Source organism: Pleurodeles waltl, chromosome 1_2, assembly GCF_031143425.1.
Source record: "Pleurodeles waltl isolate 20211129_DDA chromosome 1_2, aPleWal1.hap1.20221129, whole genome shotgun sequence".
Lineage (NCBI taxonomy): Eukaryota > Metazoa > Chordata > Amphibia > Caudata > Salamandridae > Pleurodeles > Pleurodeles waltl.
This window is the reverse complement of record NC_090437.1, coordinates 728,362,973-728,384,271: the sequence shown is the minus strand read 5'-3', so window position 1 is coordinate 728,384,271 and position 21,299 is coordinate 728,362,973. Positions and strand designations below refer to the sequence as shown.

Sequence of the window (21,299 nt, the reverse complement as noted above, 5' to 3'; positions counted from 1 at the left end):
GTAGCCATGGAGGAGGATTCCTCAGATGATGAAGTCCTCTTAGCATTGAGCTGGGAGACAGGACCAGATGGTAAGCTGGTGATCCCTGAGGGTGGGAGTAGGCACTTCCACCACATTCAAGTGAATGGGATCCCTACCACTGGCCTGAGAGACACCGGTGCCAGTCACACTATAGTGAGTGACCGGTTAGTGACCCCAGACATGTATGTCCCAGGAAAGACAAAGAAAGTCAGGATAGCCACAGGGGAGGTCACCTCCAAACCTGTAGCCATAGTGCCCCTAGAAAGGGAGGGTATCCTTGACTGGATTAGGGTGGTAGTCAGTGCTGACCTTACCCTAGATTGTATCCTTGGCAATGACCTCCCAGAGGTGAGTCTGGTCACAGATGGGGTGGTCGCCCAGGGCGCCCCCCCAACCCAAAGTCCTGGGGAGTCAGTCCCTATAGTTAGGAGACAGGGGTCCCCAAGAAAAGGAAAGAAGAAAAGGAAGGGTAGGCCACTCTTAAAGAGAGATCCAGGGAGCCAAGGGCCTTCTGCCCCAGTAAGGGGGGAGCCCAGAGTTGGCACTGGTGAGGCCTCACCTGACCCCAAGGAAGTCCTGAGTAGTCAGGCAGCTGTCCAGATGCAAGGTGTTGCCCCTGCACTGACAGAAGGGAGAGTGGAAGGAGGGTGTCTGCCACAGGAGGTGGTAGCCCTCCACTCTAGACAGCAAGAGGGGTGCCAGGACCCCAAAGTTGCCCCTAAAGCAGCTCAGCCACCTGTCAGTGGAGAGCTTAGGGTGTGGTTCTGGGTACTGACAGCTGTCAGTAGCCTCTGCTGGGTGCTAGCCTTCCTGGCAGCACTGTACTTGGCCTGGGAGGCAGACCCCAGGGCCAATAGCAAAGTAGGCCCCCTGACCCTATTGGTCATGGTGGGGTTGCTCAAGTGTTGGGTGACCTCTTTGGGTAAGCTAGGTGTTGCCCTAGCAAAGTTAGGAGTAGGGGAGGTGGGCACCTCACTACCCAAGTTGGCAGAGAGAGAGGAGGAAGACCCCCCTAGAGGGAAGTTTCAGTTTGAGGTGGGTCCTTTCACTGTTGGGATGGCTTCACTACCCATAGGGAGTGACCCTGACAGGAGGATATAAGGCAGAGTAGGCCCTGCAAAGGGACAGCCAGTTTTCTTCACTGTCTTCCTCGCCTAACAATCCAGGAAGACTCTCCCAGGGTTGGGCTGAGTCTCCTGGCGTGTGGGCTGGGGGGGGGTTGTGTGAGAAAACAGGGCTGATTGCAGAGGCCCCATAACTTTTTGCCCCCATTTTCCACTTTTTGCTGGTGTTTTCCTGACTCTGATGGTGCCCTGGGTACTGCTAAACAGTCCCAGGGCCTGTGCTCTGTGTAAAATGGATATGCAAATTAGGCTAATTATAATTGGCTAAGTTAACCTACCTATAAGTCCCTAGTATATGGTAGGGCATGTAGGTTTAGGGACCACAGCATAGGTGGTGCACACCTAGGTGCATTGCTGAGGTGCCCAGTGTCATTTTAAAAGCAAGCCTGCCTTGCTGGCTGCTTTTAAATTAAAGTTATATGCAAATTCGACTTTGGAATTAAAGGTACTTCCAAAGTCTTAAACTACCTTATTTTTACATATAAGTCACCCCTAAGGTGTGCCCTATGTGCCCCTAGGGCTGGGTGCCATGTAACTATAAGCAGGGACTTTATAAAAATAGATTTATAAGCCCTGGTGAGGTAAAAACAGCCAAATTCGTTTTTCCCTCATTGAAGTAAATGGCCTTCATAGGCTAGAATGGGCAGACTTTATTTTAAATTTTAAAGTCTCCTTAAATGTTGCATACCAAGAATTTGGTATCAAATTAATTGTTGTAATAAATCCTACAACTTCCAGTTGTGGGATTTAATATAACTTGTCCAGGTAAAAAGTTTAGACTTTACCTAAAAAGTTGCCAATTTCAGCTCTGCATTGTTTTTGCTGCTGTGCTCTGATTGGCCAGCCTGCAGCAGCTTCTGCCAGGCTACCTTGATGAGGTGTGAAGTGGCCTGACTTCACACAAAGGAATGTGCTTGGGGGAGAGAATCTCCCCTCAGCAGATGGTGAGGCAGGAAGGGGGAGGGCTGCCAAACTGGTCTTCAAAGGCAGAGAAGGACATTTGCAGCACCCAGCAACACCCCCACATCCTGCAACCCCAGACAACTAGGTGCCCCCTTGATTAGATTAGGAGAGGGCAGGAGAGGGGTGAGTTTATGATTTTTAGCCACACCAGTGGGTGGGCTCAGCCAGATGTAACCTCCAAAAATCAGATTCAGCCATGTTGGATTTTTGGAGACTGTTGCCTTTTGGGATGGATTTTTGCCACACTTCCCAGGAAGTGGTCATCACAGGGGGACGACCCTGTACCTGATTGGAGAACCAGGGCCCCCCTGCTTTTCACCCAGGAGCAAGGATAAAACTGGCAGACCTGCACCCACACCTCAGATCCCCTCCAGAATTCAACAAGAAAGGAACTAAAGAAGAAGGACTGCCCTGCTGGACCCCTGGCCTGCACCTGGACCCTGCACTCAGAAAGACTGCACCAGCTGCACACTTGGGCTCCACCACAAGAAGGACTTTGCCTGGCTTCAACTGGTTCAAGGAGGGACTCCCTGTTTGCTACAGGTGAAAAATTGCTAAACCAGAGTCCCCTGCACCAACTCCTGAAGAAAGCGACCAGCTGACCACTGTCCAGTGGCCAAAAAGGAGTTTGCGCCAGGTGCATTCTGGGAGTTGAAGTCCGCACCCCCCAAGGACCATCACAGAACTTCTGGACCCTTGGGGTGAGCTGTGGACCCCAAAAGAACCTTAAAAGAACATCTGGGTGAAGCCCCAGAAGTTTGGAAAAGATTTGAGAATTTTTGGAAAAAAGCTCCAGAGAGGGACCGACCCGACGCGGAAATTCTAGCCGGCTTGCCTCAACCGCGACCCGGCCTGACTTCGTGGTTCGTCCCGGTAAAGAAAAACATCCAAAAAAGAGACTAAGAGGGTCATTCTGACCCTGGCGGCCGGTGGCTGCCAGGGCCACCGACCACGGGAGCACCGCCAACAGGCTGGCGGTGCTCCAATGAGCATTCTGACCGCGGCGGTTCAGCCGCGGTCAGAAGCGGAAAGTCAGCGGTCTCCCGCTGACTTTCCGCTGCTCATTGGAATCCTCCATGGCTGCGGAGCGCGCTCCGCAGCCATGAGGATTCTGACCCCCCCTACCGCCATCCAGTTCATGGCGGGAAAGCCGCCATGAACAGGATGGCGGTAGGGGGGGTCTCCCTGCCGTGCCCATGCCAATGGCATGGGCACGGCAGGGGCCCCCGTAAGAGGGCCCCAAAATGTATTTCACTGTCTGCCTTGCAGACAGTGAAATACGGGACGGGTGCAGTAGCACCCGTCGCACCTTCCCACTCCGCCGGCTCGATTACGAGCCGGCAACCTCGTGGGAAGGTCGTTTTCCCCTGGGCTGGCGGGCGGTTTAACTGGAACCGCCCGCCAGCCCAGGGGAAAACTCGTAATACCCGCCGCGGTCTTTTGACCGCGGCGCGGTAATTTGGAGGGCGGGATCCTGGCGGGCGGCCTCCGCCGCCCGCCAGGGTCATAATGAGGCCCTAAGTCCGAAGGTAAAAAGTTGACCGGGACCTCCCAGCCATCGTATCCGAGAAGGGCTCCACGGACGTCGGATCAAGATCCAGGTTTACCCCGGTCGAAGGATTTTCATCTCGAAAAAACGACTAAGTCCGAAGGTAAAAATCACCACCGAGGAAACCGACTTCGCGTATCCGGACAAGGGCTCCAGGAGGTCGGATTCAACTGGCAGGTTCGTCCCGGGGAAGAAAAACATCAAAAAAGAGACTAAGTCAGAAGGTAACTTTTTAACCGAGGCCTCCCGCGACTTGTAGCCGTGCAGGGCTCCATCGTGGTCGGCCTGAAAGTTTGACTTTGCCCCGGTCCTGGTGCAACCAGATGACCCGATTGGCGCTTTTTGTTTCTAAGCGCTAGAAAATAATAATACTTTAAAAATTCATATCTCCGGTTCCCCTGAACCGATTTTAATCGTTTTTGTGTCATTTTAAAGATAAAAATATAAGCTATTTTTATAAATTGGTTTTGGATTTTTAAACTGTTTCCTGTGTTTTATTTAATTACTGTTTTGTGATATTTGAATGCTTTACACTTTGTCTCCTAAGTTAAGCCTTGACGCTCGATGCCAAGCTACCAAGGGTAGAGCTGGGATTAATTTACTGAGACCTAACTGTACCTATGTGGAGGTTAGTGGCTTGTTGCTAGGTGTAGGTACCTACCTGCCCTACCAATAACCCATTTTCCAACACAGAGTTTATGCTTTAGCTACACTCAGGACTGATAGCTGCTGACCACCCCAGAAGTCTTGTTTGCCCCAGTGGCCTGGGGAAAACTGGATGATCTCTTTACTTAACAACAGTTATATCAGATACAGGATGACTGCTGCTCATGAAGCAAGAAGGACATCATTATACACCACTTCATATTCTTCTTTCTGGCTGTTTGATTCTGTGTTCCCCCACACCGAATATACAGGGTTTTCTGACAAAGGAAGCCCTGAATATTGTACTTTTCTAGAGTCATGTGCACACCAGCAAGCACAAAGCTTATTAGATGATGTCAAGACAAGACCTAAGCTTTTTACAAAGTGAACTGAGTAAAGAAACTCTACATAAAACACTTTCAAAGTGTTTGGATGCACTGGCACTGATTGACGGTGGGATACTGCTTAACTGTGAAGAACTGTGAAACCAAGATGGAGCTCATTTTAAAATCATGGATAATATCAATCAACCCAGATCTGAATAAACCCTGTTGCAGTACTCCCTCACTTAGAGATGCATGATGGTAATCTTCTTAAGTCAAACAATAAAGTGTATGCTTACGGTTACACTGACCTGTCCTGGAATAGAAGCCTCAGCCACACTCAGATACAATTCTTGAAGAAGAATTTACCACTCAACAATGCCTTGTAGAAAGCTAATTAACAGCCAGGAGCTGACTGGTGAATCATGACTGGCAAGCACAATCCCTTCCTGAACACAGCTGAAGCTGCTTGTTTAATCACTTCAAGGCTCCACCCAGATGTGCCCCCCCTTCACCTCCAATATCAACTTGCCTTTACCATGTGTGGTGTAAACACAGGTTATTTGTCAGCCTAAAATTGACATGGGTTAGACAAAATGATCAAGAGTTCTACTAGGGGGTTCACAGGTCCTGTTTTGCAGTGCAGAGGTCCAGCGTCTAGCCGGCTTGTGTACTGACAAGATCCAGGCAGCTGAAAAAGGCTAGATTGTGGGTTTGCACATAAATTGCCAGTGTGGGTCAGACAGTCACCTTTCTGCCTCCAGTACCAAAATGTGTTTCCCAGGTTTGAAGAATTATTAATTGTTTTTTTTTTTTTAAATAAAGAAACTGAACAATCCCATATTTAGTGCAACAGTGATACTTGTGTTGTATTGCACATGATTAAAGATTCACACCACCACCTTTGAGCTGGACCGTGACTGCTCAAAGTTGCTGAGAGAGTCAAGAAGGCTTGGGAAGCTAATTTCATTGCACATCGTGTCCTGGTTGCTGGAAAATCCTGCGAACTGGTATTTGATAATGCTAGGTTGTTCCCCCATCTTTAATCTGGGGAAGAATATTGAAATCTACAGAAAATTTCCAAACCTATAGCCAGGAGGAAAATAACTGGATGACTGATTTAGAACTCAGCTGAGGGGAGATGAACTTATTCCTGGCTTCCTCAGAAAGAGGCAGAGGCCATAAAATATGTGACCCATGTCTTCCTTTCCCAGTGCACCCACCCTATTCATTGTTTTAGTGTCACCCTGTGTAATTCCATAAGGTGCTCAGTATGAATGAAATGGTGGAGCAGAAACTGGATTTTCCATTCTTTAATTAAATGTCATTCTATTATACAGAAGTGCAAACAGAATAACATTGTGAGACTTAGAACTTCGTGGAAGCAGTAAAGTTCAAATGCTACAAGAAGAAATTGAAACTTTCCTTCACCCTACCAGACAGAGAAAGGTGTGTTAGAGATACTCTCATTCTCAAACATCAAACTACTGTACAAGCATGAGGAGGCCAAAATAGTCAATTTAAGTGGGAGTAATTTAATAATTAATTTTGTTAGTCTCCTTGTACTTGAATACGTTTGGCCTACTTATTGGAGATTTCTTATTGGTCCTTTCTATTTTTGTAATTCCACACACATAATCACCAAAACGTGCTAAATGTGGACCACAAGATTCACATACCATTGTAGTGACTATGGAAACGTCTAACAATAGCTTACCATTAAACCCTGAAATTACTAAAAAAAATTGTAGGTCAAGATCAACTTATTTCTCGACAGCTTGACAAGCCCAGTTTCTTCTAACTTCGCATTTGGTGGTTCCTAAACACATTTATCTGAGAAAATGCAAAAACTTTGAGCGACGTGGCTTGCATCTCTTGTATGAAGAAAAGCAATGTACCATTATCACAAGGCATTTTCTACAAGCTTCGAAAGTTGTAACCTAGCATTGTCATGCTCTGAACTGAAATTTAGTGAACACTAGCGAACACTATTTCAGGACGTTGACATTTGGTACCACCGTTGTTAGTTAGGACAGCAAATTAGTGCTGACCTTGCATTCTAAAAATGTGTCTCCAATAGTCTATAAAGGCACTGTTCGTGTCCTGACGCGCGAGGGAGGTAAAAAAAAATAAATAATTCTATGAAAATTACTCAAAAGGGTCATTTAGCGTTGGGTGGGGGGGTGGGGGGGGAGGCTACTTGAAAGACAGCGGTCCTGCCTCTGACAAAAGCCTGCAGCCTGCCCACTTATTCCAACGTTGTCTGCTAAATCGGTGCAGCATTTTCACCGAAAGTGTCATAGCCAACACAGGAGAACTAAATATGGCCGCCCCAGCGCCATGCCAAAGCTAGCTTCTGCTATCTGGCTATCACGTTACTTTAATTTCTCTCTTGCTCGATACTTAGGCTACCATGTGCATACATAATTTAAAAAAAAATACAATCACCATAAAACCATTTCAGACTTTCAAATAAGCAAAATCAAAAACCCTTGTTTCTCCTAGTGAGAACTGCATTAAGTAAACATGGGGTGATTTCACACTTTATTCTTAACTTAAAATAAACTTGTCCTCTTCATGGAAAGCCATGTTCATCTGTACTCAAATTGAAAGTGCATAAACACTATTCATTTTTATTGCCTACTTACATTTTATAGTCTATTACAATGTTTAAAATGTAAAGCAGTAGAGTACAGCTGGGCGACATAACATTCCAAAAACTCCAAAAAGTAACTCATATCTTAAATATTTAAACAACCTGCCCAGTTAAACCAAGATATAGCCAGGCAAAATGGTTCTAAAGACACACACAGTACATTGGAAGCTATTTCATACTTTACCGCACGCAAAGGGCTATGACATTTTAAGATGCGTTTTATAAGTGTCATTTCTTACCTCAGGAAAGATTAACTTGCGGATGCTCTCTGTCAGCGAGTGCAGATACACGCGAGTCCTGCTGGTCTTCCTTTGCGGCAGGTTTCCCGCGCTTTCTTTCTCTCCGACATCTGTACAGATGGGGAGAGCTGCTCCAGAACGAATTGGCACTTCCCCACCCTCGTCCTCGTGCTCCTCCGAGTCCTGACTTTGTGTTAGCAAAGAAAAGGGGCACTCCCCTGTGATCTTCAAGTCTTTTAGCTTCGCGCAGAACATGCTGTACGATTTGTAAAACAGCCAGTTAATTATGACCTATCCCTTGTTCTACACTTATCGTGCGGTGGATGGTGTCATGTCAGTATCAACAGCAACCCTCACTTTGAAGAGTCAAGCACAGTACAAAAGTATTTGTTATTAATACATGATAGGCTGTGGATTATAGACCATCAGAGGCATAGAACATGGCGCAGAGTCGTGACTTCTTTGACTAGTACCGAGTTTACTGTGTGCCACAGACATCAAGGGTCTGATGCTTGTGCGTCACATTCAGGAAGTACACGTAGTGAAGCAGAACAACAGTACATATCCACCTGCGGTCATCCTGACTGTCACAAGATCTTAATAGGATCCATTCAAATCCTGCGCCCAAGAGCTGACAAACGCTAGAAGGTTGTCAATTATAAGTTGGTAAGCTGCAAGTTGTTGTAGTCTATTCCGATGTCAGTTTACAATTCTGTAAACAAAAAAGGAGAAATATTTCACTCAAATAAAAACATTAATCGCACAGTTTCAATGGCATCAATTTATCAACACACATACAAGTGAATAAACATGTGCTGCAGTAACTGTAAACCAACCTCAATAAAAACTATGGGGACATCCAACTATTATACACAAATAACTAATTGGACAGCACTCCACACTTAAATATCTTTGACAAAAAGAGCACATTATATAGTCCATCGCACACACACACACACACATTTACCTTCACAGATCCATCAGCATACACAGAATATCATCACTTGCAGGGCACAGGGCATGTCTTCTGAGCCAGCATATACTTAAGAAAGTGGTAAAGCCCACCGTTTGCACCTCCTTGACATCAAATAATCCACAAACACGTCGTTGAATAAGGCGACTACGACCCACATAGAGAGCTAACATACAGTGCACAGAACACATGATAACATGCTGAAACAGACTTCCAACTGTGACAGAAAGGTGTAGGAACTAGCTAAGACTACTAAAAGGGCAAACTCTATACAGCTAGTGTTCCATGTAGTGGAAATAACATCATATACCATAACATAACATGATAACATCACCATATAAAACAGAGGGGAAAAGAACCTCACTGAGTAAAAATTGTTTTCTAATTTCGCTACCTAGCCAATGTGCTAACATTTGATACAAGAACTAATCGAAGAGCCTCATTCATACATTTTTCTGCCTCTTTAAACGGCCTCGTTAAAATACTCATTTTCTGTTACAAGTTCTGAAAGAAAAATGATGTCAATAAAATGAATCTATTTTGAATGGCCATTTGTGAATGCATAAGTATTTGCAAATTTCGACAGCGCAAGCTAGGCACATGAAAGGCGCCAGAGTGATGTAGAGGAGTTGTAGAAGTTTAGGTCAAGTTCACCAAAAACACAGAAAAACAATGCAATGTTATTAGTAAAATAAATTAACGGTGAAAATAAGATAAATTATTCTGGGCGTTTTTGAAAATATTTTGTTCAACAATACCATACATGTCTGAGTACAGAACCTACGATCAATAGAAAGGATTTGTGAAAAAAGTCCAATAAACAGGAAATGTTTCAATTACCTTATTCCCATAAAACTTGTATTAAACTGTATTTCAAAATGAATTCAACATAAACATTGTTTGAGATATATTCAATGTTTTACGGTGTTTTACCGTGTATTATGCCTTTGTTGGATAGTGATAGTGATCAGAAGATTCACAGGGAACAATTATATAGACTTTGCGCTAGGCTTTATTTGAAATGGAATTAAATGTAAACACATTTACCACGTATACAAAGATGTTTTACTGCCTCCTTACATTCTCTTTTTGGACAACGATTTTATCCACGACTTTAAATGTATTTTACATCGAATTATCAGTGCACCAGTTGTAACCCATATGGACTTCACTGAAGTCTGAGAGCAAAGACACACTTTTGAAAATTCGATTTATTAAATAAACTAAATACCTAATTGCTAGCGGTTACATCTCACTACACAGAGAACAGACTGTCACGTATTTACACACATATAAGAAAATGTTTAAGAAGAACAAAAATCACGACATCTGCATTTTCTGTGGATCTCACACATATCTTGCTGGACCTAGTGGTCAGTGACATAAAAGGCGAAACAAATGCACACGTTCATTCATGCATGTTCAATAAACTAAGGAGATATGGAGCGTAATGCTACAATGAGCAAGACATATTTAAACCAGTGAACAGTTACCCAGTGTATCTCAGTATAGGTTATTGAATACACATACTTAAATGACTATCTGTGCTGGTACTCTCTATTATGTCTATTATTTATATTCAATGAAATCGAATAGTTTTCATTAGACACAGTCAACGGACAGGCATATTGTGCCTCTTCTTTCTGTGCAGAAAACTACTGCTAAAGCTATGCCACTACGAAGAAGTAACAGGTCAATGCTGTTTGTGCAAGCGAGCAGAGATCTTTCGCCAATGTAACTCCCAGAGGCCAAGACAACCAAACAAAAAGAGCAAACAATCTAAACAAAGGGGAGACATTCAGCCAGATGGTCTGAAAGGTCCCCATCTTTAGGGGGAAGGGAGGTTTCAACCACAAAAAAGTCCACAATGAAACCCAATAGGTGTATATACTTCTTGGAAAAAGCCAAACCTAACCTAACATTAAAGCAACAGAAGAAGGCCGATAAAACCAAACCTCACCTAACCTCAAAGCAACAGAAGAAGCCCAACAAAGCTTAAGCATCCCTCCTGAACCTAACTCCACCTGGACTAAAAGACCCTCATTCTGAGTAACCCGGCCTTTGAGCACCATCAAACGGCCCAGAGGATAAATAATAGCGCAAGCTGCTTTTTCCTCCAGTGCACTCTCACCTCCCCAATCAGTTTTCCACTTTGAAATGAGGGGAAGATGTTGATACTGCAGTTTGTGCATCCATTTACCACTCTATCCATCTTTGAAAACAGCTTTCCCACCTCACATTTATTTAGTTTTGTCCTGGCAAAATCTATATGGGAAAAATTCTCAGATGTGGGGTTATTTTGTAATGATGAATCGGATCCACAAACCCATTTGCACTCAATACAGAATTAGTGAGCACTCAGAATGATGGCCCAACAATACCAAAGATGACCAGTGAATATTACATCTAACTCATAGTAAGCATATCATTTATTTCTCTCACATTCTCTCTCACTCATATCATCACTGAAAGCGAGACACTTACAAGTAGTAGCTCTTATCTTGACATCTCAGCAGGACAAAGTTGTTTTGTCCTAGGCAGTTCAAACATTGAACTAATAAGAATGTGTAAATATTGAGGCCCAGATTTAAGAGGGTCTAGCACCATTCCAACGCCACATTAGCGTATTTTATTTAATGCTAATGTGGTGTTGGAAGACCAAAAATGCAGCGCCATATTTACAAAATAGCACAATTCATGCTTTGGACCACTTTGTAAACCCTTGCGCCACATTATGCCTGTGCCATGCATAATGTATGCAAAGGGGGAGTTCCTTCATTAGGGGGGGGCAAAAAATGGTGCATGGAAATTTAGAAAATTTATTGGCGTCATTTTTTCTCAGAGCAGGCATTAAAAAGAGGCCCCCATTGGTTTCAATGAGCCTCTAGGTGCCTTGCTGGATTAGCATCAACATTTTTGACACTAGTCCTGCAAAGTGCCAAACTAGCATTAATGCTAATTCCCTAACTAATGCCATGGTGTGCTGTATTTTAAATATGGCACACACATGGTGGTGTTAGAGGGCACTAAGGGGAGCAAGAAAAGTGGCGTAGCACTGGGTGCAGCACCACTTTTCATTATTCTGCCCCTAAGTGTTCAGTGCAGTGGGTTAACAAAACTTGAGGGATCTCCTGCAAAGTATGGAAAGCCCCCCGTCCCAGTCAGGCTCTCTCTGGCCAAGGGCTGCCACCCGTGCACAGTGTCAGCCAGTGTGCAGTATGTGACTGCGTACCTGAGCACATTAAACTAACTGATCCCAGACCCAGTCAGTGTAATTTAATTGTAAGTGGCATTTATATGGCGCTTACTACCTGTTAGAAATGGAGTCTTTGGTTGGCAGTCAGGTTACCCTCTGTCCAAGCAAGGACCCTCACTCTAGTCAGGGTAAGTCACACACAATCCAAATTATCCTGTGCCCACCCTCTGGTAGCTTGGCACTGAGCATTCAGGCTTAACTTAGAAGGCAATGTGTAAAGTATTTGTGCAATAAATCATGCAATAACACAGCAGAACACCACAAAAATACACCACACAGTGTTTAGAAAAATATATAATATTTATCTGGTAAGATGCAGGTCAAAAGATGCAATAAGTATATGTTGAAATATCACTATAAAAATGATATAAAGTGTCTTTAGTCTTAAAAAGTGACAAATGTCTCTTGCAAGCACAAAGTACCTGGTTTGCGTTCATATCCTCCGCAAAGGACCACAGAGGAGGAGATGCATGGAAAATGGGGAGGTGTGCTTCGATTTTTCCGGCACACACAAATGATACGTCATTGAGTTTTCACACAGGGCAGGCTTTGCGTTGATTTCCGGCGCATAGACTGGGATCCTCTTTGGGTTCGGGGGTTTGGGAACACCCCAGGGACAATGCGATGGAATCCGGCACTTGCAGGAAAAAGTCACAGGGGATGCGTTGATCCGGTGGCGTTGGGTGGAACTTTCTACCACACGGCAGGTACTGCGTTGATTCCTCTCAGGAAGACGGGCTGCACCATTCCGGCTCGGCCTTGCGTCGATCCAGTTGGCTGTGCATCGAATTTACGGTCGCAATGATGGCGCTGCCTCGATCTTCTCCTTGTGAAGTCGAGCTGCGTCATTCCGGTTTGGTGCAGAGTGATTTTCTCACCGTGATGCAGGCTGTGCATCGTTTCTTGCAGGCTGTGCACCAAATTTCGCTGCACACAGAGTTCTCTTGCAGGAATTAAGTATTTTTGGTCCTCAGACTTCAGGGAACAGGAGGTAACCTCTATCCAATCCCTTGGAGATCACTTCTCAGCACAGCCAGAGAGCAGCAAGGCAGCAGGGCAACAGCAGGACAGCAGTCATTTGCAGAAAAGCAGTCAGGTGAGTCCTTTGGACAGACAGACAGTTCTTCTTGGCAGGTTGCAGGTTCTCTTCTCCAGGAAGTGTCTGAATAGGTAGGGGCAGAGGCCCTGTTTAAATATTCAAATGTGCCTTTGAAGTGGAGGAGACTTCAAAGAGTGGCTTAGATGTGCACACGGTCCCCTTTCAGTTCCATCCTGTCTGCATGAGTCCCAGTAGGGGGTGTGGCAGTCATTTGTGTGAGGGCAGGCTACTGTCCTTTGACAAGTAAGTGTCAGGCCCTCCACCCTTCCAGCCCAGGAAGACCCATTCAATATGCAGATGTATGCAAGTGTGACTGAGCATCCTGTGTTTGGGGTTTGTCTAAGTGAATGCACAAGGGAGCTGTCAACTAAACCTAGCCAGATGTGGATTGTAAGGCACAGAAGGATTTAGGTGCAGAGAAATGCTCACTTTCTAAAAGTGGCATTTCTAAAATCGTAATATTAAATCCAACTTCACCAGTCAGCAGGATTTTGTATTACAATTCTGGCCATATTAAATATGACCTTGTTACTCCTTTCAGATCAGAAGCTACCACTCAAACAGTATATGAGGGTAGACCTAATGTTAACCTATGAAAGGAGCAGGCCTTACAGCAGTGCAAAACAAATTTAGGAGTTTTACACTACCAGGACATGTAAACTACACAGGTACATGCCCTGCCTTTTGTCTACACAGCACCCTGCCCTATGGGTTACCTAGGGTCTACCTTAGGGGTGACTTATATGTAGAAAAAGGGCGTTTTAGGCTTGGCAAGTACTTTTAAATGCCAAGCCGAATCAGCAGAAAAACTGCAAACACAGGCCTTGCAATGGCAGCCCTGAGACATGGTTAAGGGGCTACTTAAGTGGGTGGCACAATCAGTGCTGAAGGCCCACTAATAGCATTTAACCTACAGGCCCTGGGCACATATAGTGCACTTTACTAGGGAGTAATAGGCAAATTAAATAAGCCAATTGGGTATGATCCAATGTCACCATATTTTAAGGGAGAGAGCATATGCACTTTAGCACTGGTTAGCAGTGGTAAAGTGTGCAGAGTCCTAAAACCAGCAAAAACAGTGTCCAAAAAATGGAGGAAGGTAGGCAAAAAGTTAGGGGTGACCACCCTAAAGCTGTCAGGTCTAACACTACCCCTGAGGAGACTATGCAGTGCTTTGCTGCAAGTAGCAAGCTACTTCAGGTCAAAAGTTCAGGTGACAGCTGTACCATCAAAGCACTAACAAAAATCCAAGCAGGCCAATGACTGCCCTCCCTCATCTGTGCTGCCAACAGAAATAAAGCCTTCATCCAGCTAGCCAAGACACCTCAACTGCACTACAGTGTCATCTGTGTGTCCATGAAAGCTCAAACAAAGGCAGCTGAACAAACAGACAGAATGGTCACAGCCATGCCATGCAGAGGGCATGCAAAAACACAGAACCCTCAACGAGTCCCACACCCCTCCAGGAGCACACAACCAAAACATGTACCCCTGGCTTGACAGAGCCAAAGTCCGCCCCTCCTTGGGTGACACCCACAAAGCACTGGACATAGACACAAGCCTGTTCCTGTAAAAAAACTATGGGCCTGATCTAGAGTTTTGCAGAGGGGGTTACACTGTCACAAATGTGACAAATATTCCATCTGCCATAATACAATTCCATTATAACCTATGGAACTTGTAATTCGGCGGATGGGATATCTGTCACATTTGTGACAGAGTAAGCCCTCTGCCAAACTGTAAAACAGGGCCCTAATTTCCAAAGGGTAAATCTTTAAGTAGAGACAGTAGTCAGTGTGTATTAATTGTGTTAATTTATGGAATCCTTCTTTTGCCACACTTCAATAAATCAAAGGTATAAGCCTTCAATAAACGTAAACTGGAATTACGAGTCATCATTCTCCTGATCTGGCTTGCACAAATCCACAATATTAGGTTAAGCTCTGGTACTTCAGTCCTATTCGTCATCCAAAGCCAGCTCCTAGGAAACAGCACTATGTTCAAAGTGTACTCCAAAATGAGAGGCTATAGACCGGTCTCTTGTCTGAAACATATTGTCACTCCATGGCATACATCACAAGTCTAACACATAAAGTAAACTTGGTGCTGCAAGCCCATTTGTCAAATGCTTTCAAGACAATGTGGTGCAAATAAATAAGCCATCGGATAAAGTAATCGATGGATCCACAGCCCTATTTTCATCTCAAACCTTCCTGCTTACTCCACCACAATATAACCACAGTTAACGTCAGCAAGCAAAGTAGACTGTTCAGCTGCAGCCCTGTTCATCAGAATTCTGTGAAAGATATCCTACAGATCTATTTCCCATTTAAACAATCTTTTACACCCATGCAACCTTTGTAGCCTCTAAGTCATCAAGTAAAATGAACTGCAGTGTTGCTATTCAGCTAGGCATATGCTCTCTACACATGCAGCACACAATCCAGTCAATGTATAAGTAAAACGGGATGCCGTAAATGTGCTGTCACAGCACTGGAATGTAGCCAACATACATTTCAGCAGATTATTAAGGAAGGTGCACAATACCAGTGACGATAAATATGAAGCTATAGTCCTATTTGTAGGCCTGGCATCAGGCAGGACTCCATGATTTTAACACAATTTTATCTATTATATTTGTATATGGACTTTTAACCAGCTCTCCTCGACCACTGCTCAGTCAGATTGTCAATCAGATAATATGGGATACTGCCTGTCTCAGGGTTAGTCTGTCTAAGCTCCAAATACCACCGGATGATGGGAGGATGGGTGCCCCTGATTTCAAATCAGATTGTTTGGCCAGACAATTCCAATGGCTCGCCTTTTGGCTCACCAGTCACAATTTGATAGAAAACGGCTATATTACCACTATGTTAAATCGCGGCAAACTCTATAATATAATCTGTCCTGGCTCAGCCTTGCCAGCAAACTGTCCATTGCTATTACAGATCGCCTTCCCTACTGGAAAATAGCACTGCGCTACACCACCCTTCAGAAACCCTAATCTCCAAACATACTATTGTGGGGCCTCCCTGCGGCTTCAGGTACTCTGACAGTTAATAGACGACATCCCTGGACACAGGTTCTCTAGTTGGACTCTTGCTCTAGGCAAGACTCCTGGTTTAAGGATGACAGTACTTATGTTTGTAGGCGACTATGCCAATCCTACAACAAGTCTCAACTGTCGTCCCAACCCTGCCGGCTCACTAGCAGCACCTCACCAAAAATCCAAACAGCAGAAGGTTTTTGTGGCAGCCTTTACGCATGGACTCAAGAGTGTGACATCTCAGGGGGTGTTGTGGTTAAATGGAGATTATCCTTTCTCACATTAACAGCATGCCTCAATCAAACACAAGCAATGAAGAAGAATGCAATCTATGATACGTTGCATGGGCTGCAATGATAAGGATAATGAACAATGCAAGGAACAGAATGGTAAAGACAACAATCATTAATACAAGACCCCCACCATCTTGCAATGACATAAAATGTCATGAGATGTGAAATATTTTCTAATACCCTAAATATGATGTACGTAATCTCTAACCAAGAAGAGAGCTAGGTAAAACTTTGCACTTGTATAGCGCACTACTCGCCTGTTAGGGTCTCAAGGCGCTGTATGCATACCACTATGGAACTCCTCCTGGCTTTTCCCTGTGTGATGCCCACTCCTGGGCACCCCCAGGGTGAAGCCAGGCATCCAAGTGCTGTTGGGGCCGTTAGGAAGATTAAGCAAGCTATTGCCCAGAGTTACAGAGTGGGACCCATTAATTATATTAGGCACTGAGGTGAGAACTATCTGGTCCAAGGGAATTGAACCCAAGACCTGCCAAGGAAGGACTTGAACCCTGGTCCTGAGCCAGATCTCTGCATCAGGGTCTACCGCTCTAACCATTGTGCCACACTTCTCCACAGTGTGGTGCAATTGTTAGATGTGTTAAATCTAATCTGCCAATGCCATGTCCATGAGAAGAGCCCCCCCCAACCCTCGTTACCTTGGTATGAGGTCTCTAGCTCAGACACCGTGGGGACACGTAGACTGGATCAGCATCAAGGCGATGTGCAGCATCGATAGCAGCAAAGGCATCTTGTCAGAATCCCTCTGACTATCTGTCTAAGTGAGGTGCATTTATACAGATCTGCTCAAATGCCTGACGTAGGTCTGTTCCCAAACAATAGATAAGAAGACATGCTTGGGATGGTAATTTATTTAAACAATTCTCTCGAAGTCGTGAACAGGGAAAGAACCTAATGTGAACACATACAGTTTGTTTATCTTTGTCGCTTGATACTGATGCCTTAGCGTGGTGGCACTGATAAGGATAAACTAAAACATAGGCCTAGCTAAAAACAAGGCTGCCATCTTAAAAGACATAATTAAATAAATGCACTAAAACAGAGCAAGCTAAGTAGGGTAAAAGTCACTAGGAGACGGGGGCAGGAGTCTTCAATCCAAAGGCTAAGCTAACTCCTGTTTCCCAATAAAACAAAAAACTAGGATTCACTACAAGGTGACCTGCTTGCTGACAGCCTCCTCCTGAACCGCACAGATTTTAATCATACTCATGGACTTCCTGAGACACTCTTCCTAACCCATGCTGGTGTTACCGGTTATGTGCACCTTCATTGGGACCCAGGTGGCACTAAACCCCCCCCACTCTTAAGATAGTTTGGGCACTACATACAATGGAACACAAGAGAAATTTAGTTCACTAGATTTATTGCAGTCTTTACAAGCACCTACTAGTCTCGATGGCTCCATTTTAGGTGAAATAGGAAGAGGATTTGGACTGTGACCTTACAGACAAGGAATGGGCCTTCCTTTTAGAACACCCCCAACAAACGTCACATAATTCCTGCTTTAAATGTATTTAATTTTCCATCCTGCATCAAGCTTTACTCATGCCACATATGCTTCACACCATGTTCCCCACAATTTTGTCTATGTGTCCTCAATTTCACGCCTCAGATGCCAAACTGCTGCACATGTTATGGGATTACCCATTAATATCCTTCTACTGGGTTCACATAGGATCAACCTCGGTAGAACCTACCGAACAGAACCACTGACACTCACTAGAACACTGTATTCTGGCCCTGGTTCCAAGACCCAAAAGCTAGAGGTGGTGACACATTTCATGGATTTGCCACTGTTACTGGTGAAACGCCTCTTGACGGGGCACTGAAAATCCTCAATGGCAACTTTGTTCTCCCAATTACAGGAAGAGTTGGAGAAATGTGGACTTGCAGACGGTGGAGCAGGGAGGAATGCAGGGGGTTGAGGAAAAAACCCATAGCTCTAGTATGGGATGCTGCTGGAATCCTTTAAAGCTATGAAAGCCATAGAGACTTAACTTGTACAACATACACAACATTGCACAATCCTTGCATCTGAGGTATAACATCATCAATTCACCTTTAGAAAGTACACAAAAGTACTACCTAGCTGGGGTCACATTGGCAAGTTGCATTTTGTACCATTGAAAATCAACTCCGGATTAACTTTTATACACACTGGGCAATGCTTCACAGCACAACCCAGATAAAACTGTTGACATTGACATGATTACTGTTCACAATGACAATGCATAGTTCAGGGTTGGGATAGTAGGGGTTTACTGGGCTCATGTCACATTAATTGTATTTTTGAACATTAGTTCGAGTGATCCACAAAATGGTTTATTAACTGCTAGTTCATAATTGTGCTAATGTACTGTGTGCTACTAAATCATATCACTTCTCTTCTACCTTGTTGCACTGCATTAACATTTATGAATTGCCTCATCCTGTCCGCTATGGCTACTAAGAAAATGCAATAAAGTTTGTGTAAAAAAAAAAAGTGTATGTCATTAGCAACCTGTTCGTAATCATAACAGACTAAAAGAATGAGCCATGTCATAACAATGTTTTTACTACAGCTTCACACACAGTTACACAGCAAGGTGAACTTCATGCACTGCATTAGAAATAAGCTTGCTCCCCACAGACTGTTCTGTTTCTGTGCAGCTCCATTTACTCTACATTGTAAGCATGCCTTGGCCATACTGTAATTTGCATGACAGCTTTTTACTTCAGAGACAGCCTTACACTTCAGAGAGCAGGGCAGTCCTACTCACTATAGGGGCCATGTTGAAGAATTTCACATTTCTTGATGGGCTTGGATACTAAATAAGGTCCTCTACTCCCAAAGTCAGCTCCTGCAGTGACACTTTCAGCTCCTCCTGCCCCAACCGGCAGGGCATTCTGTGGCTACCTCAGGACTGCAGGAACTGTGCTGAGTGGGTCCCATGGAGCTCATGGACCCCCGGCATCATGGGGGCTGGGTTAATGTTACACTGCTGTTTCAGTGTAGTGTGAACATACAGTGCTTGGAAGCATACAGAGCATGTAGAGGGATCATCATTCTCAGACAACAGTGGCACAATAACTGTAGGAAACAGAATTAAGCATGATCATCTAAGGCAAAACTGGCTAACAAGACTTTTTGAACAGTATCACAATTAAAACTAAATATTATTATGGAGAAATTAAAAATGAAAAACGTGATACATCACAAGTTTTCCTCCATGTTTCACTCATGAAGGAAAGAAGTGCTAACTATTGCGAGTAATGTGGAGTCCACAAATATGCATTTTAATGATGTGTCCTTTCTTAGAATATTTGTTCATGAGTTCTAGTAATTGTCACAGTGAAATAGATAAGTTTTCAAGTGTGATTCAAAAACATAACAGGAGCACCCAAGTGCTCAAGAACTAGCCCTCTCATGTGTTACATAATATGTCTGAAGCCATTAACTTTAAAACTCAGCTCAACAAAAATGTTTAGTATTGGCTGTAGTGGGAAACAGATAAGCCAGAACAGCTCATCAAATTCCACATTAAAATCACTTCTGCCAAATAAATTAACTAGCTCTAGCAAATCCAATTTTTTACCACAAAGGGGTCAGTTTATTGCACAAAAATAATATTAATCACCCTGTTCTGTACTAAATATAACTTTTTGTTCACTTCAGCATGAATTTTGCAGTAAATTGGCACACAGTACTAATTCCCAGACACAACTATAGATTTTATCAATGTTTTCAATGTTCATTGTTCAATAGGGCTCAGGATCTAAATAGCAAATATAACTGATGATGAGCCACTTTCATCACCTAAACCATCTGGTGCACAAAAAAACATTCAATAAGAGTAGGTGGACTTCTGTCTCATTACAAATTAGCCAAAGTCAATAGTCCTGCAGGTTGTACATCTACCAGACACTATAATATATTCCAGCTATCTTTAAAATCCTCAAATGGTCTATATGTATTTTGGGTGTCACCTCCGCAAATATGTTTCACAGAACATGACCCTGATCTAGCTGGGCCAGGGGAATCAATTAAATGTGTATTATGGGGGGGCACAGGAGAAAAATATTCTCTCTGTGATACCACAGGAAATATCATTAGTCAGGGAAATGAAATGGCCCAATACCACTCTCTGGGCTTATCTGCCAAAAGAAATGCTCTCAGTGTGAGGGCTTACTTGAATGATAAGCAATTGATTCCCACAATGTTCCGATAGATCACATTCTACAATGCCAAATATATGTGATAGATCAAAGAAAATAAGGGCAGTTCATTTACAGGTTCTCCTCAGATCCAAGTGATTGTCCTGGATCACAGTCTCAGTCCTCTCCTGTGTCAAAAGCCTGACTGGCAGTTAGAGAGAAGTTGACTGGACTTCAGATAAGCCTGAAATTGAGCGGTAAGCTCTACCACATTGATTTGCTTGGACAACGGAAGCATTGGATTTGGACATCAATTGACAGGGTAGCACTTTCAGGTAATAGTTTATTTAAGAGGAGGAGAAAAATGGTTTGCTAAGGTTTGGTAAGGTTATGGGACAAATGCATCTTTGTAACAAACTATTACCCACCATTGGGAGGTATTCTGCAAAAAGCACCAATAGCCCTTTAAAGATGCCCAGTGGCCCGAATATTAGATTGCGAATCTAAATGTAACACTGAGAACCTCTTTTGATAAGGTCAGAAAATGGTAATAGAAATAGTGCCTCTAGCTGGAATTTCTCCAAATTAGATGATAACTAACTTGTTTGAATGACTAATCTCAATATTATTTTTAATACTGTCATAGGTATGTAGAAGTTTAGCTGTGAAAACATAAGCTAGACAATCATCAAGCTCCTGATTAAGCTGCACATTCCCAAGATTCTCTAAGTGGGTTCGGAGTAATTTCTAGACCCTAAAATAATTCATGAGATCTACTTACAACACGTTTTATGCCTGAGGGATAAACATAGTTTTAGCCAATATGACCATCTGCGGATATAACTTATAATGCAGCTTATAATGCCTTATGAGGAAAACTAAGTGAATGAGCATATATACTCCCATGACATACTATCATTTCCACAAGAATTACCAGAGTTTAAAACATAGTTTTAACTA

The 21,299-nt window shown here is 43.6% G+C and overlaps 1 protein-coding gene across 1 annotated transcript in view; it reads right to left on the bottom strand.

Moving 5' to 3' along the window:
* GUCY1A1 (guanylate cyclase 1 soluble subunit alpha 1) overlaps nucleotides 1-21,299 on the bottom strand; it is a 465,791-nt gene that overhangs the window by 333,693 nt on the left and 110,799 nt on the right. The window contains exon 2 of the mRNA XM_069243102.1: nucleotides 7,521-8,232. Coding sequence (XP_069099203.1) covers nucleotides 7,521-7,775 — 255 coding nt within the window. The 5' untranslated portion in view covers nucleotides 7,776-8,232. The remainder of the gene's footprint in view (nucleotides 1-7,520; nucleotides 8,233-21,299) is intronic.